Raw genomic sequence first — 17,647 nt, forward strand, 5'->3', positions numbered from 1 at the left:
GAGATAATAGTGGATGGCATCAAGAAACAGGGAATTTTCCACAGAATTCAAAACTCTGAAGTATGTATATGTGCGTGGTATATCTAGAATTTTATTGGACTTCTTTAACCAATCTTCAGTCTAAGTAAACTTATCCTTAGTACTTTTTGTTACACTCCACCACTGAGTCTAACAAAACCTTATGGGAGGTCGCGTCAGGTAACCTTTGAGATTGACCAATCAGAACACAGCTTACCAAATCGTGAAAGTGCACATATACCTTTTGAACTTTTTATCTCGAAAGGGTTCGTAAACGAACGATTCCGCATGCTATTTAGCATACACTCGCTTCCGAGTGATGCACACGGCATACCTACAACCATGACAACAGTGAGTAAACAGTCGCTGAAAATAGTGTTGTTGGCAGTATTCAAGGATTTTTTCTTGCGGAAATATTAGGTACGGGTAACCATGTCAACAGAAACCCTAGACTAACAGCTAGTCTCTGAAGTGAACATATTTTACTGAAAAAAACCTTCATAGTGAACAAAAATAATATAATGAAATGGAGCCCTGAGACTTTCTTCATATCCTGAAGCTATGGAAATCTAGACTTGCCACATTTTCTAGACTTGCGTGGGCTTTCTTGGATATATATACTTCAGGGTCAGTACGACAGACTACAGAAACCCCAAAGCATGTATACTGGAGGTCAAATAACTGTGTTATATGCAGATTTTTGTTTGTGGAGAGATCTGTGTCAGTGACCTGAATATTTTGAAAGTCCATTCAATCCCTAAATAGTAGCTGTTGTCTGATTGGTTAAATCTATTGAACCATCTCTCGTTTGATTGGACAGTCATTGGTAGCTCATGGATGTCATTTTGTCAAAAGCAGATCTCTTAAACTATACATGTTTGCTTCATCAAACTTTGTACATATGTCAAGCATGATGCCTGGATGTGCCTTTTGGGGATAAGACCCGGATATGAATTTTAATTCTTTGCACTTTCCATGGAAACATGACTTAGGCTATTACTTTGAAGGTGTGTTTTTGTTCGGAGCAGACGTCCCAAACTTAAGCTTTATCAAACTTGGTACACATGTTCACCATGATCCCGAGATGTGCCTTTTGGGGGTTAGACAAGTGTTTGGGGGTTTCCATGACAACAAATTTGACTTTTGACTGAAATTGATGGGTGTGATCTTATTCAGAGCAAAACTTCAAAACCGTTCACTTGGCACATAGAAAGGTTTGGTTGTATAATGGTGCCTTTTGGTGGGTTTGGATTTCTGAATAAAATATTTTTGCGTTTCCATGGTTACAAGTTCGAGCTCGACTGAATTTTGTGGTAGTGTTCTTTTCCAGAGCAGAACTGTAAAACCTTACAGTAATCTCTGCCATATGCATACCAAAACATTGACATAACTGTAATCATAATTAGTAGACATATTGATGAAGAGTATTTTGCCATTGAGGGGGATATTGATGACTTTGTCGTCTTCTTGTTTTTTTTATGAGCTTTTGTTCTGTAAAAATGTTCAATTCAGACTAGTTGTTAGTCTGCTCTAGAGTGTAAGGTTTGAGTGCAGGTGGTTGGAGGAACAGGTTGCAGCCATTGAGATGGTGCTGGTGATACATTGATCAGAGAACCAATTGTCAGTGTGAGATGACATGCGTTAATGTTTCAAGCGTAGTTGTCCCTGACCTGTATTTATGACTTGTTGAAGGTGTGGATGTGTGGGTGGGTGCGGTAGAGGCAGCGGAGGCAACAGCAGCAGCAGCAGCAGGGTGGTGACTTCTCCCAGTCCACCACAATTTAATTACTGTTTTAATGTGTCCAGCTATGGGAGCCAATATTGACAGACTGTGGCTAATTACTTTGTGGCTGGTTGCAAAGGTCAACTGTCCCCCATCCACACTTACATAATGTTGCTGACCTTTGGGGACACTCGGTCCAATATTGAAAACTGTGTTGACATTTCCTGAAAGTATAGTGTTTATTGCTGAAGCTAGAGACAGCAGTTTAACAGTCTGAGCAGGACCAGAATGTTATGGAGCTGTCGCTAGAAACCTCCATGGAGATGACCAGTTTATGCCAGGAAGAAGAATTTAATGCCTTTTGTGAGGGTTTTATGGTGTTAGATAGTCAGTAATAAGTAGCAGTTTGAAATAAATTTCATCATAGTTTTTTGGGGGCATTGATGGGTGTGAATGTTTGGTATTAGTGATGTTTCTAGGTGTTGTTTCTGGAGGAAACCAGAGGTCCAGTTTACATCCATGACTGACCAACATAGATGTAGAATACTCTTTACGAGACTTGACACCTCCGTTTGAAAAAGAAATTTTGTTCAAAGAAACTTTGTCATTTCTGATTCAATGGTGGAACCTCTGGAATTGAATTTTACCTTTAATTTTTAAGTAACACCATCTGTTGGCAAACAATATTCTAAACACACACAAACAGTGTCATTTACTGAATGTAACAGTAATGACATTTATCATGAGTGATAATGTATAAATGTATGTTTACTCAGTTTTATATACAAAAGTTTCAGATGGAAATGTTTTTGGATCATCAAATGTTCACAGTTGAACAGTGTTGTTTGTCAAAAATGGTTTGTAATGCTTATCTAGAAATATCAGTGTGAATGATGAAAAGCAAATTATGCCGAGACAGAGTACTGAGATAATTAATAAAATGTGTGATCATGTTCTCATTAGGTGCTGCTGTCTTTTGTGACTGGCATGTCACTGACTTGGGTAAAGCACATTCTGACTGCAAGCATTTCAGTCTGTACATAGAATGTCATGAAAATCCAGTCGCAGAGATGGTGTGCCTATGAGTGCTGTGTGTGCTGGTCATTATCGGCCATGGCCGCCGGGGTTGTCTACACCAATCCCAGCTGATTGACCACTGACAATCTGGCTACCCCTGCTCCAAAACGTGGTGAGACTGGGTGAAAGGTTTTGCACCTCACATGGGTTACTTACTGGCCATGGCCCAGACTAATGACTCCAATTGTGTACAGTGACAAGGGATGAGATGAATACTGCTCAAGAGGTGACTTCCCCCCAGACTTGCTTGTGATGTTTCTAATTTAACATTATGTTATGTCATAGGTGAATGTTCAGCATGAAAGGGTTGAGTGGTAGATTTACCCATGGGTAAAGTTTAGAATTTGTTCAAGCAGGTTGTTGTGGTTCTGTGTAACATGAGTAACAGGTGTAATGAAGACTTCAAGTAATCCTTGAGCTGGGCAACTGAATTAGTAGGGCGTAATTTACAAGTTTTCATGCTCAAGGAAAGATTTCTTATGGAAGAAAAGATTTTCACAGAGCGAAGGTGTTACACTTTGAAAATGGCAATGAAAGGGAAAAAATTGAGTATGAAATGAAAAGAAGAAAGCAATGGCATTCTGACCTTTCCGGGAACAGTGTTAATTAGTGTGCTCTGAAGTAGTCAGTGTATAATATTGTGGAGTTGCAATGAGGCTGTCAGAGAACAGCATCAACATGAGGCTGACAGTGCTGCAAAGGGTTCAACATCTGGTTCCAGTATCTGGGGCTTAGCTTCTAGTCCCTCAATATGAGGTTCAGCATCTAGTCCATCTACTTGAGCCTCAGCATCTAGTCTCCCTACTTGAGGCCCTGCATCCAGTCAGTGAGACTCAGATTTAGGTCCCCCTATTTGAGGCTCAGCTTCTAGTCCCCCAATATGAGGCTCAGTATGTAGTCTATCTATTTAGCCTCCACATCTAATCCCCCTACTTGAGGCTCAGCTTTTAGTTAAAATATGAGGCCCTGCGTCTAGTCCATCGACTTGAGCCTCAGCATCTAGTCCCTCTACATGAGGATCATTATGTAGTCTCCCAACTTGAGGCTCAGTATCCAGTCCCCCTACTTGAGGCTCAGCATCTTGTCCCCTATTTGAGGCTCAGCATCAAGTCCCCCGATATGAGACTCAGTGTCTAGTCCATCTACTTGAGCCTCAGCATCTGATCCTCCTACTTGAGACTCAGCTTCTAGTTTAAATATGAGACTCAGCATCTAGTCCCTCTACATGAGGCTCAGTATCAGGTCCCCTACTTGAGGCTCAGTATCCAGTCCCCCTACTTGAGACTCAGCATCTAGTCCCTCTACTTGAGGCTCAGTATCCAGTCCCCCTACTTGAGACTCAGTATCCAGTCCCCCTACTTGAGACTCAGCATCTAGTCCCTCTACATGAGGCTCAGTATCAGGTCCCCTACTTGAGGCTCAGTATCCAGTCCCCCTACTTGAGACTCAGCATCTAGTCCCTCTACTTGAGGCTCAGTATCCAGTCCCCCTACTTGAGACTCAGTATCCAGTCCCCCTACTTGAGACTCAGCATCTAGTCCCTCTACATGAGGCTCAGTATCAGGTCCCCTACTTGAAGCTCAGTATCCAGTCCCCCTACTTGAGGCTCAGCATCTTGTCCCCTATTTGAGGCTCAGCATCTTGTCCCCTTACATGAGGCTCAGCATCAGGTCCCCCTGCTTGAGACTCAGCTTCTAGTCCCCCAATATGAGACTCAGTATCTAGTCCATCTACTTGAGCCTCAGCATCTGATCCTCCTACTTGAGACTCACCTTCTAGTTTAAATGTGAGACTCAGCATCTAGTCCCTCTACATGAGGTTCAGCATCTGATCATCCTACTTGAGGCTCAGTGTCTAGTTTCCCTCTATGAGGCTCTTCATCTAGTCCATCTACTTGAGCCTCAGCATCTAGTACCCCTACATGAGGCCTCATGATGGACTGGATGCTGAGCCTCATATTGAGGCACTAGAAGCTGAGCCTGATATAGGGAAACTAGATGTCGAACCCCATGTAGGGGAACTAGATGCTGAGCCTCATCGTCTAGTCCCCTTACATGGGATTCATCATCTAGTCCCTCTTCATTGGGCACAGCATCTGTAGTTCATCTACGTGAGGGACCTTTTGTACTGTATCCATTATGTTTCTAAGTCAGACCTTTGTCATGCTGTTGTGGATATTGACTTGAGGTAATCAATGTAATCTAATCTCGGTCAAAACATTAAAACTAGCTGTCAGAGCTCAGCCTTGGTATTTTGTGCATGCACCCTGTAGCAGGAATCTAGTCATTTAGTTAATAGCACATTATAGCATTAGAGAAGTTAGCTTGAATGTTCTTGATGTGTGTGTGTTAATTATGGACTGTTCTTGATGTGTGAATGTTAATTCTGGAATGGGTTTGTGAAAATGTTGGTTTGGGTATTGGGTATACATTGTGTATACATTGTGTATACATTGGGCATGGAATCATTAGTTGATACTCACATGACACCTGAGTCGTGTGTATGGGTACAGTGGGTATTGAATCATGTCAGATACTGGAATAAGCATGTTATTGATGTCAGTTTGCCTTGACATTCTTCCTGCATGTTCAGCTGCATGACAGGTGGTAGCCTTATCTTACTGCAGAGTCTGTTGAGGACCGGGGTTTTAGCAGGTTCCTAGCAACCTTACACTGATTGTGAGAGCGGACTGAATGGACTGGGTGATGATTGATCATGTCTTACATCATTGTGGTTTTTATCAACCACCTGCTTACCAGGTCCACAGTTTAATATTCACAGGTCGACATCAGCTTAGTTTGCTGAAAAGCTGTGTGCTGTTAAACAACTAGTTAACAAACCAATACTTGAAACCTCTTCATTATATCAGTAACTATGTTTCGATGCCAGAATTGCTCTTCTCAAGATGTCCCTTCAATGACTAACATTGTACACACCACCATCTTCAACACAAACTGCACAAAGTGTCCTGCTTTGCTCATCTGGGTATTCAGAATCCACTTCATCAAGTTATGACCCATGAATATATTTTTTAATAATCATGATGTTTCCCTTGTGTTTCAGAGGAGCATTCTCAGAGGTTGTGTTAGGAGAGGACAAATTTAACAGGGGGAAGTACATGGCAGTGAAGTGTATTGACAGAAAAGGTTTACTTGGCAAGGAAGAAGCCCTGGAGAATGAGATCTCAGTATTGAGGAGGTAAGTAGCAACATGACTTATGTTAATAAGTCTACTTTTGTCAGCGCTCTGTACCATTGTTATGTAACAATGGTCTCTGTTACAACTGTATACCTTGAATGTGAAATTTTAGTGTCTATTGATTCATTTCTCAATAATGGCATATTTCATGCATAAGTTGAGACATTTCTGTTTGTTCTTGTGTTAATGATACATTGACGTGTTCAGATAATCATATTGATTGAAAGTTATAAGACCATACACTGCTTGAAACTACATACACTGCAGTATTAGGAAGTGCAGTCCTAGATTTAGTCTGTATGACAAAAGATGAGCTTGGTCCTTTCTTATCAAGTGATCTGTGGCTATCACAGACATGGTCAGTTATTGATTTCAATCTTCTTCCGACTATATGTTTGTATGAAGTGTATATACTTGTGCACAGTTGAAACCACCCATTCAGATGAAGTGAAAGGGAAAGAACTTGCATGTTTGAAGGACTTTTCTTGTTTGTACACCTGCCAGTGTCACTGTAGTGGTATGAATAGGACAAAGTATGTCTTTGAGCTGCTGCTTCAGATCAATGGCTGCAAAAATTCACAGCCATCTCCAGCATGACTCATTTAACACATTATTGCAGTTCCCAGGTTAACCTGACTGAAAGTCTCACACCTTGTCTTGTCCTTGTTGAGGACATTTGAGGGTTTAGAGGATCCAACATACATCAGAGTGCATGATATCAACTCTTCTCTGTAGCTCAGCAAACACTTAACTCAGACCCAACACCAAGGAAACCCTCAGCTTTCATCTCAGATCAGATTTGAGGACAAGTCTTAGAAGAATGTACAAAGAGACTATTTGTGTCTACCTTCATTAACATTTCAGGCTCTTGATGGCTGATGGATATATGTAGGCAGATATGGTAGAAGCTTGTATTGTGATACCTATATGAGAAGGCTTCTTGTGTGAAAAGCAGGCTGTGTGGTTGTGTTGGTTCTGTTAAGTTTGGTACCAGTTAATGGCCACGATATGGTTACCTTATGTTGTAGGAGAATCTGACACCATCACTGTCATCTCATCTCTCCCCTTAGGCAGGTCAACCCTGAATAGTTATAATGGATTGGTATCTCATAAAAGTACAAAATGTCACATTCAGATGCAGTCCAATGTTGCTAGTGTCAGTAAATGTGAGTTGCCTCAGTTATCAACATTGTTGCTAGTGTCAGTTCATGTTAACTGCCACAGCTGTCGGCCATGTTGCTAGTGTCCGTTCAAGTGAACTGCTTCAGCTCTCGGCCATGTTGCTAGTGTCTTAACATGTGAACTGCTTGAGCTGTATAAAGTTCTGTGTAAAGCAAATGTAGGAAGAAATAGTATCAAATTTTTCTTTGTCATAATTACCAACTTTCAGAGTAAAATATGGATGTTCACCACATGGTATGAAATTAGGTGTTCACATGATCAAACTCTGTAAATATTCTATTGTGTGAAATGGAGCTTTCCTTGCGTGAGGGGTTCTGAAGGTGACAGGGGAATCTTTCAGCTCGATGCATATTTGATCTATGCTTAAACTGAGACATTTATGATAAAAACTGACTTGCCTCAGGAGCTTGCAAAAGATAGATGGACCACTAATGGCATGTTATAGTTAACAGTTAAGCAGTATGTGTCACCTGTATAATTTTGTACCCCACAACTGAGTGGTGTCCACTTGGCCCTGAGATATTATTAAAAAGCACTGACTTATTTTGAGTTATGCCTGAAATTAAGTCAGTAATGTCAGATTTTGTTATTATGTGTCAGAAAACAACAAAATTCACCATTATGCTTTATTCATACATGGATCAAAGTTGGTCTCTCAGTTTTCTTTTATTGAACTGTGAATATTATGGTAACTTAGCAAACCACATATTGCCATATATCTGAATGATAAATGACATGACAGTATATGCTTATGTATGGAATTATACATTCCATGTCAAACTACTTTTGTTTTGTTCACCATGTGTCAGTGTACATCAACACAAATGAAACTGTATTCATCGAGGTGTTTTGACAATGAAGAAATGATGAATACTCACCACATAATCATTGAAGTAATAGTAAAATGGATGTTTTGTTGCTAGTGTCAGTACATGTGAACTACTTCAGTTGTCAGCCATGTTGCTAGTGTCAGTTCATGTGAACTGCCTCAGTTGTCGATAATGTTGCTAGTGTCAGTACATGTGAACTACTTCAGTTGTCAGCCATGTTGCTAGTGTCAGTTCATGTGAACTGCCTCAGTTGTCGATAATGTTGCTAGTGTCAGTAAATGTGAAATACTTCAGCTGTCGGCCATGTTGCCAGTGTCAGTTCATGTGAACTGCCTCAGTTGTCGATAATGTTGCTAGTTTCAGTACATGTGAACTAGTTCAGTTGTCGGCCATGTTGCTAGTGTCAGTTCATGTGAACTGCCTCAGTTGTTGATAATGTTGCTAGAGTCTTTACATGTGAACTAGTTCAGTTGTCGGCAATGTTGCTAGTGTCTGTATATGTGAACTGCCACAGCTTTCAGCCATGTTGCTAGTGTCAGTACATGTGAACTGCTTGAGCCGTTGGCCATGTTGCAAATGCTGTTACATGTGAACTGTCCCAGTTTTCAGCCATGTTGTGTAAGTGCCAGCACAAGTGAACTGCTTGAGCCGTTGGCCCTGTTGCAAGTGCTGGTACATGTGAACTGTTGTCAGTCATGTGGTAGCAGGAGCCAGACCTGCACACTAACACCAGGATTATCTCCTCCACAGCCCCTCGCTTGTCAGGAAGCACACAAATGTCAAGCAATTTCTTAGGGTCACAAGCCATTATCCTGCTTTACACAGAAGATGTAACATTGATAAAATAATGAGAGAGCTTTACTCAAATAAGAAGGACAATGATTTATAATGGTTTTTGGACAGACTCTGTTCCAGATTTTGAGACACCTTTGTTCCTCTAAACATCCCTTCCTAGTAACTGTTGAAGTACTAGTTGATAAGATCCCACCAAAAAAGGCTTGCAAAACCAAATAGTACTTTATAATGAGTTTGGTAGATTCATCATAACAGTGGTTTGCAATCTCCAGATTTCTCTGGTCTTCCTATTGCTTGATTTTCAAATTACCCAAACTGGTATTAGTATCACATTGATGTTCATAATAGCTACCTTTAAACTGTGACATATATAAAGTGGCGTAGATGTGCTCTTCCTCTGTCAGTTTTCTATAGCATAAGTTCGTCAGACACTGATTTGCATTTTCTTCCACAATGTAAAAATCACATATGAACAATGCACTGTTATGTTTCAGAGTCATGGTCAGTTCTAGTAACTTCACATACCTTTCAAGTACATTTTCAGAGATGTATTCAGTTGAAAAGAAGTCCTAAGAGGATTTTCACCATTTGTTCTTGTACTAACAGAACATATAACATATAACTGTCTAAGAAATACCTTTGATGTAGATCATCCTCTCACTTTGACATAAATGAGTTCATCCAATGTGTGGAGACTGCAGAGAGCAGAAATAGCAGGATTCATGGATTATCCATATTACTATGTTACTATGAGAAAGTCCTGCAGTTACAATGGGTGAATAATGTTAAGAGCATCCTTGACTTCACTAGAAACATGAGTACATAAAATCAAGCAACTATCACTTCAAGCCCAACCAATGACAATGTGAAAAAATGGTTTTTGAGTTATGTCAATGCAGTCCAGATAATTAGGCAGTTGCTGGCTAAGTAGGTATTGTGTTGTACACAAAATTTCTAATGTGCATCATCTAGCTTTTGATATTCCTTGAATTACAGTTCTAATGCACAGTTGAAATGTAATGCCATGATTAAGATTATGTTGTGATTTCTGAAAGGTACACTTGAACAAGTTCAAGAATTTACTGTTTTAACAAGAAGGTCTTCTGAAGTTCATTATGTGTAGCAGATGATATTATCTATTTTTGAACTCATGTCACTGGACATGAGACAGTGTGATGAATTGTATCATCAGCCAAATAAACATTGATTCAGTAATTGAAAAGGGTTTTATCAGTCTCCATGGAAAGGGGAAAATATTCCTGCTTGTGATTGGAGTCATATGAGTGGATAAAACAAAACTGTGATAAGTATTCTTTGTTGGCATACATGATTCCAAAAGGTGTTATGAAACATCTTCATACTGATTGAAAAAATATCAGCAAGGATTTTGTGATGCTGCCCTTGCTGACATTAGCTATCAGGGTTCTCCACAAGTAAGTGATATAATGCTTATTATGAAAGTAGTCTGGATAATGAAACAGAATGTAAGAAAGTTTACAAGTTTTGGAAACTTTGTATAAATATATTCTGAAAACAAGCAACATTACAACACTCCTATGGCCAGTTTTGTTTTTTGTGCCTTAGTAGGCTGGTTTGCCTTGGGCTCTCTTTTGAATGGAGTTTGGTCGAAATTTGACCATTTTTCAGGTGGGTATCATGTGTAAAAAACTTTACTATTTTAACTGTCCAGGTAAACAAACATGGCATCTCAATTTCAGGAGTAGCTTCATTTAGGTACAGTGTGTCAGAGTTAATCACCTAATCACCATTACACAAAGGCAGAAATCTAACCACCTAGCCACAACACCTTCCACAACGTGGGAAGTCTGATGAACCTGTCTTCCTTGAAGCACTTAATGGATTTATATTACCTTGTTTCCTGAAAATGCACTGTCACAATTCACTGACACACTCATAAACTCATAAGCTCACCAACCTTCCTTCAGGTGGTGTTATTTAAACTGCTGTCACAATACGCACGCACACGCGCACACACGCACGCACACACGCACGCACGCACGTGCGCGCATGCCTGCAGTCATGTGTTGAACCTTTCAGGAAATGATGGAATGTAAACCAATGTGACAATTCTCCGATACATGCAAGTCACAGACCTTTCTGGAAGTGATTTATTGTAAACCTACTTCACAATTCACCAACACACACAAAGTCACCAACCTTCCTGGAAATGATTTATTTTGAACCATTGTAACAATTCACAGATTCACACAAGCTCACCAAGCTTCCAGGAAGTGGTTTAATGTAAACCAATGTCACTACACCTGATTCTCACTACTGTAAGAAGAATGTCTGCTTGTTTTTTACCTGTTGGTAGTATTAAAAGTCAGGCTTAAAAAAAGGTCTGTTGACATTACGAATTAGGACAAAGACATTTCAGATTTCACATTCAAACTTCATGAGCATCAAACATCAGAAGTCATCATTTCAGAATCTGATTAAAATTGATAAAGATGTGACAGGAGAGAGGCTTCTGTTTGCTTGATGTGTATAATTTTCCCAATCCTTTCTGGTGAGCCCAAGGCGGGTCTCCTCTGACTTGGCTTTCAGGGATCAATGGCATTTCGTCTTTGATCATACAGTGATTCCATGTGATCAAACATGGGTACGACAGTGCTCACCAACTCTGTAACCACATCACAGCTGTCCAGTAGAGTTGTTGCAACTCAAATTGAATCATTCACCGTACAAGAGGGCATTATGTACGATGAAAGAAACAGATAATCTCACAAGGATTCTATATTGATTTGAATGAAAACCTAGAATTTAGAAAGACATATCTTAGACTATCTACGATGCATGTGAGTTTTTGAAAAAGGAAGAACCTACAGAGAGATTTTTATAAAGTGATGTTCTTTATGCACGTCTTGAAGGAAGAAGTCTGAACTGGCCTTTAGGAAATTATTATGGTAGTTGCAGACCTGTCAAGTCAATGCAATGAGACTAATTTGTCTAATTTCCCACCTATGAAAGTTTTTCTTTAATCATGCTTCAGCAGAGATATTCTTCTTTTGACTAATATTTTGTTTTGACCTCTGATATTCCACTGTTGGTTCAATTGTTTAAACTAACCCCAGAAGCTGGTGCATGGAGATATGATGGATGTGTATCTCTCTTTGTTTGTGTGGAATCATTATAACTGTGCTGGTCAGGAGTGCTGGGCTGACTTAACAACAGGCTCTGTTATAACGAAATTGCTGTGTATGTTCCTTCTGGTCATTTGCTTCCAGCTAGGCAATCCACTGTTGTCTTTTGTACAAGTTTTCATTGATTTTTCATTAATTCTAAGCTTTCATTCTCACAAATTGGCTACAGCCCTGAGCCTCTTTTGCCACCTTGGTATTGAAACTTGTTCAGATTGTAAGATAGTGAGGAGAGCTGGTGTAATTAGGCCTTCGTGGATGAGCTGCCCCATCAGCAGCTCCTAGATCTTGCCAATACTATAAGCTCTCTCTTTGTCCTGTGCAGGATCTGGCCAGGGCTACTGTAGTTTCTGCAGGGTTGTGCCTGTCTTCATCATTGTGCATATGGTTAACTTTGGCTGGCTGATGTCATAATGCTGATGTTGCGATGACTGCATCTAACCTGTTAAAGATGAAATACTTATAATCAGTCAGTGGAGATCATTTGTCCTACAATATTTTGTATTCATTTGAAGAAGGGTCATTGGTAATGAATGTATTAGTGATCATTGAATATGGTTTGACACTAGTCATGATTAGTTATGAATCAGTTTAATGGCTTGAAACAACTCGGTGAAACTGTCGAGGTTCCTTGTAATTATGAGCATGTGTTCTAGGGACATTTTCTTGAAATGTATGGAGGACACTGAGATATATACTAAAACAACCTCATTTATTCTGGTTATACCAAACTCCATCCAGTGAAACCTGTCCTTCTATAATCATTGAACATATAATGACACCTATACTCTTACACACCTTCTTCCAGAAAGAATGATGAGTTGCATTTACATGAATATTCATCTAGCCCATGAGAGTTTCATATGACATTTCACTCGCTCACTCACTCACTCACTGGAATTGTCTTGCAAGCAGCTTACTGTAATAAGGACAGGTGTACTTACGGATCTATTTTGTATTTCCATGTTCACTCATGAAGTTTAAGTTTCTGCTTGAACTGCGACAACTAACTAATTTAGCTATATGTTTCTTCTGATGACCAACTGCAGGCAGTCACACAACATATATCATACAACCAGACTCTTATGGAACTGTTTTACTAATTTGTCTGTAGGGCATGTTTCTAACCAAACCACACATTAATTGTTCCTACAAGAGACTGCTAGCAACAGGAGTGGGGTGAGTGTTAAGCATTATGAGTACTTACAACTTTATGTCATACGATTAACAAGCCACGTCATATCACACCCACTCGCCTCTGTATTTTCTGTGGATCACAGACTAAATTATTTCATTGTATAAACAACCCGTCCCACTCAGCCTGGTGCTGGCTGAAGGTAGCTGCAGTGCACAAGGTTTGGGATTCTTCCATCGATTACAAGAATTTTTCTGAGATGTTGACAAGATGAAAAGTACTGTTCTGAATGCCATTCCTTATATTACTCTCAGTTGAGATGTTATTGAATTATTTCAAGCCTGTAAGCGAAGGGCCACTGGCAGGAGAAGTTGGTATTTTGACTGATATGGAGCTTCAGACACCTTGTACATAATGACTCACCGACAGCCGCAGTGCTTGCTGTCTGCAGGGAAAGAACTGTCTCAGGAATTCTTCATGGCTCACTCGTGTCATTGTTATTGACAGTGCTTGATGGAATCATGCATTTATATTTACATGTTTTATAGAGAGGACTACAAGAAAGGACTACAAAAGTGTAAACTATATAATTTCTTTGAAAACCCTATCTCTGCTGCATTATAGCTTTAATACATCTTACATGATACTTTCAGAATTCCAATATTTCAACAGATCTCCGTATTACTGTCAGCTGTCTAAAGGAGTTGTTTGGTAAACCCAGCATTATGTAAAAGCCTTTACACATTGTGAGAACTGTTTCTTCTTTTTTGCAAGTGAAAACCCTGACATTTTTATGTTTACATTTGCACAGTTTTTTCAGATTATATCACAGTTAATCATTGCATTTTCACAAGAATATCAGGATGACAGTACAAAATTGTGACAATGCAAGTATAATATGGTACAAGATTGGTGATGACAGCAGTAAAAACAACAATGGTATCATCTCTCAGCAGCCAGAACCCCAACTAGTAGAGAGTGTCCAGGGTACAATCATCATTGCATACACTTCTTGTGTCTTGTGATGCACGATGAGGAAAGAGGCTGGAGTTAACTCCCCATATACAGATATGAAATAAGTCAAAAACCCAGCCAGACATCGGGGCTGCTAACATTAAAATGTTACCAGATAGACAATATTACTGAGCTGCATGGAACATGTTATCCAAAGTTTTTACCAGACCATCGAACTGGCTCGCTGTAAATTCTGATTGTCTGTCAGAAATCTAGCCCGTCTCAGGTGGTTGGACAGGCCTTTTTTCATACATTGCCACATATGAGTAAGAAAAATATGAAATAAAATGCTGCAATACTCTTTATGGCAGATGATTTTGGAAGGAGCACTTTTCTGCACTTTCAATATGAGTCTGTCTAAGGTACAATAGATTATTGTTGAAACTTTATTGCACAATGTATGAAGAGCATTTAAAAAGTAGTCAGCCTTATCTAGAAAATGACACAAATGCAGCTATGTTCATGTTTTATTTTTCTGCATACTACCCGTCAACCTTAAAGGTAACATGCAACCCAAAAGTCAAACATAATTAAAACACAATTATCACTTACTCATGACATATAATATACACTGCTGCTTGTAAGAAACAAATAAACAAAATAATAAACGTACAAATGTGATTCAAAAGTGCAATATTTTGTACTTGGGCTTACTTCCCTCAAAATGAAGCCTTCAGCAGACCGAACCCAGTCATAGCGGGTGGGCGTGCACTCAAGTGTAACGACGGAATGTGATTGGCTGGATCATTAGCTGATACGCTGAGGGCTCATTGTGTGTACAGAAACATGATCTGTTTGATGGGCATTTGATCTCTTTGATGGCATGTCATAAGAAAGTAAGATTCTTTATTGTACTTGATGTGTCGTTTCAGTGTGGGGTCATATACAGTTATCAAACAAGATCGTATACATGAGAAGAAGTTGTTATCCATAAACAATGCACATAGAGATGTTAGGTTTTGTAAATACATATTCTCCGAATTTGCATTCGATCCAATAAAAAGTCACCTCAGTAGAGATGTTGAGCTATACTGTGTGGCTGGAACCTGTCCTTCGTTCAAGTACAAAGCAGGATTTGAAACTAACATGAGTTTGCACCAGTTTCTGTCAGATCCAGTCATCTAAGAAATATGGATGTAGTATGTTTGCAACCCACAGACATAAAATCATCATGTGTACAAGTATCACACCTGCCTAATTACATAATGTGGCAGAGACAGGACTCAGGTGCACGAGTCATAAATCAATTTATTTTGTTTCTAGCGTTTAGCCTGATAAGTGTTAAGTTCAAATTGCATGTGGTCAATGATTGAAGCTGTGTAATGCATACTGTCTTTAGCAGACAGGCAGGCAGACATATGGGTGTCAATAAACCAGACATTGAGCTTTCTCTGTAACAGAGGCTGTTTGCCACAATCAACAAGTAACGAGTAGTTTATTTACTTGTTAGTGTGCACAACCAAGATTAGATTACTGCTCACGACTTCATACTCAGCGCATGCATAATTTCAAGCTCCGCAAAACTATTCACTGAGCATGTGTTACGATCGCAGCACAACTGTTGAAACCACTTTTTCCCCCAGCTTTTGGGGAAATTTAGTGAATCGTTTGAACTTTGATTTCCCTCCTCCTACCCTACCCCCACCCCCATCCCAACAGATACATATAGAATCGGCAATGGACTGATCTCAAGATGGGAATTGGTCAGACAACTTAGATTTACACATTTAGTCCCTGTGGAAACCTAAAAAAATTGTGCACTGGTTAATGAAGTATGTCAAAATTTGATGATACAGCGCCTCAGGTTCTTGATGTGGGGCCACTGTTCATCTGACCCAAAATGTGCCTTTAAACTTACTTGCAGAATGCTCAATCAATACGCAAGATATTTTAGCAAGAAACTTCATTTCAATAAGTACTTCAGAAAGTATTACTTCTAGCATCTAGAAGATGGTTACTTACATGGAGTGTTTAATGTATAGGTAACAGCGGTTTGGTGCTTGCTGGCATCACATGTTGAAATGTAGCCATTCTACTCAGTGTTTTTAGCAGAAATAAAATGGTACAGTTAGAAGCTATAGAAAACCAGCTCTTAAAAATTCCTTGTTCAATGTACAGTTACTTTGAATAGTGGTAACCTTTCATCATATTTCCTTGAGACTGACAAGCAATGAGACATTGGCATGAATGATGACTATGGAACATATTGATAAAAACACTAGGTGTGCATTGTGTACAGTGGACATAATGAGGCAGCAATAAGGTTCTGGAGGAGTAGTGAAATTTGTCCTTATACTATATAAGATTAGCCATACTTTCCTGGAACGTAAAGTAGGTTGTTCCCGCAGACAGTGCTGAGTGTTTTGATGATGTGGCACAGAAGCAGGGCAGTAACGTGTGCCCCACCAATCAATACATCACTGTGCACAGTAAACACGGGACCTGCTGCCGCTGCTGTTGCCGCCGCTGCTGCCATTGCTGCCATTGTACTCTCTTAGGCTGCTGGCAACATCAGCTGAAACATCGTGTAATCTGGAAACATCACAAGATGTATGTTACACATAAGAATGCTTAACTGTACCCAGGGGCCTTGTACATTCAGACCAAGGATGGAATCCTCAGGCTTAATCCTTCATTGCTCATGTTGTTAAGTGAATTCTGGACTTTGATGTGCAAAATACCTGCATTGGCATCAGACTGGAGTATATGTAGTTTGAAATACTACATCAATTAACCATTTTGAAAAGAAGGTTTTGAAATGTATAAACTGCCGGTGACCATATCAACTGCCCACTGTCTGCTAATCATACCAAACACATGGTTTTCTCAGTTCAGTTGGACCAGTGTGTATGAAGATTATACTTGTTAGTCCTAGCTTTGATATTTATGTATTATTGCTGAATGTACAAAATATTCTTACTACTCATATTGTCTCTTGTATTGATTTCCATAAGATTGAAAGAAATGTGTTAATTATGATGTGGACTTGCTGGGATCACTCTGAGAGGGTTAATTCCACTTGTCCCTGAGGGGAGGATCAGCAAATGGACATCACTGGTTAATCCAGGCATCAGACATTGGCATTTCCTGACTGCTGGTCAGCTGGAGTCAGTGGCAGACGGTCGGGAATAGCTGCTGTCCAGATCTTTGAGTCTCCAGTCTTCAATGAGTTGTCACATCAGGATCACGGATACACATATTTCTCAAAAATTGTGTTACAGCTGAAGAACTCCCTCTTGAGTATAGCACTGAAACAAATTTGGTTTGAGAACTTGCTTTGAGTGACATGTTGAATCTATTACCATGGCAACCTTTTCATAGGTTTCTCTGAAGTGTTTTGTGAAATCAGGTTTTGTCGGAACAATGACTTTCAGCCTCAGCTGCCGTACTAAGAAAGTTTGTTTGAAGGAATTGTGTGTGTCATATTGTGGGTCAGGATGCGTCACATAATTGCAAAACAAATTCGGAATTGCTTTTAAGAGATGTCCATTGTTATCACAACTTAAACTGTTAT

The 17,647-nt window shown here is 39.6% G+C and overlaps 1 protein-coding gene across 1 annotated transcript in view; it reads left to right on the forward strand.

The window, feature by feature from the left end:
• The window catches only part of LOC137295839 (calcium/calmodulin-dependent protein kinase type 1-like), a 72,522-nt gene that overhangs the window by 30,140 nt on the left and 24,735 nt on the right, over window positions 1-17,647 (forward strand). The window contains exon 2 of the mRNA XM_067827396.1: window positions 5,882-6,016. Within this exon, the coding sequence (XP_067683497.1) occupies window positions 5,882-6,016 (135 nt within the window). The remainder of the gene's footprint in view (window positions 1-5,881; window positions 6,017-17,647) is intronic.

This window comes from Haliotis asinina, chromosome 9 (genome assembly GCF_037392515.1).
Source record: "Haliotis asinina isolate JCU_RB_2024 chromosome 9, JCU_Hal_asi_v2, whole genome shotgun sequence".
Lineage (NCBI taxonomy): Eukaryota > Metazoa > Mollusca > Gastropoda > Lepetellida > Haliotidae > Haliotis > Haliotis asinina.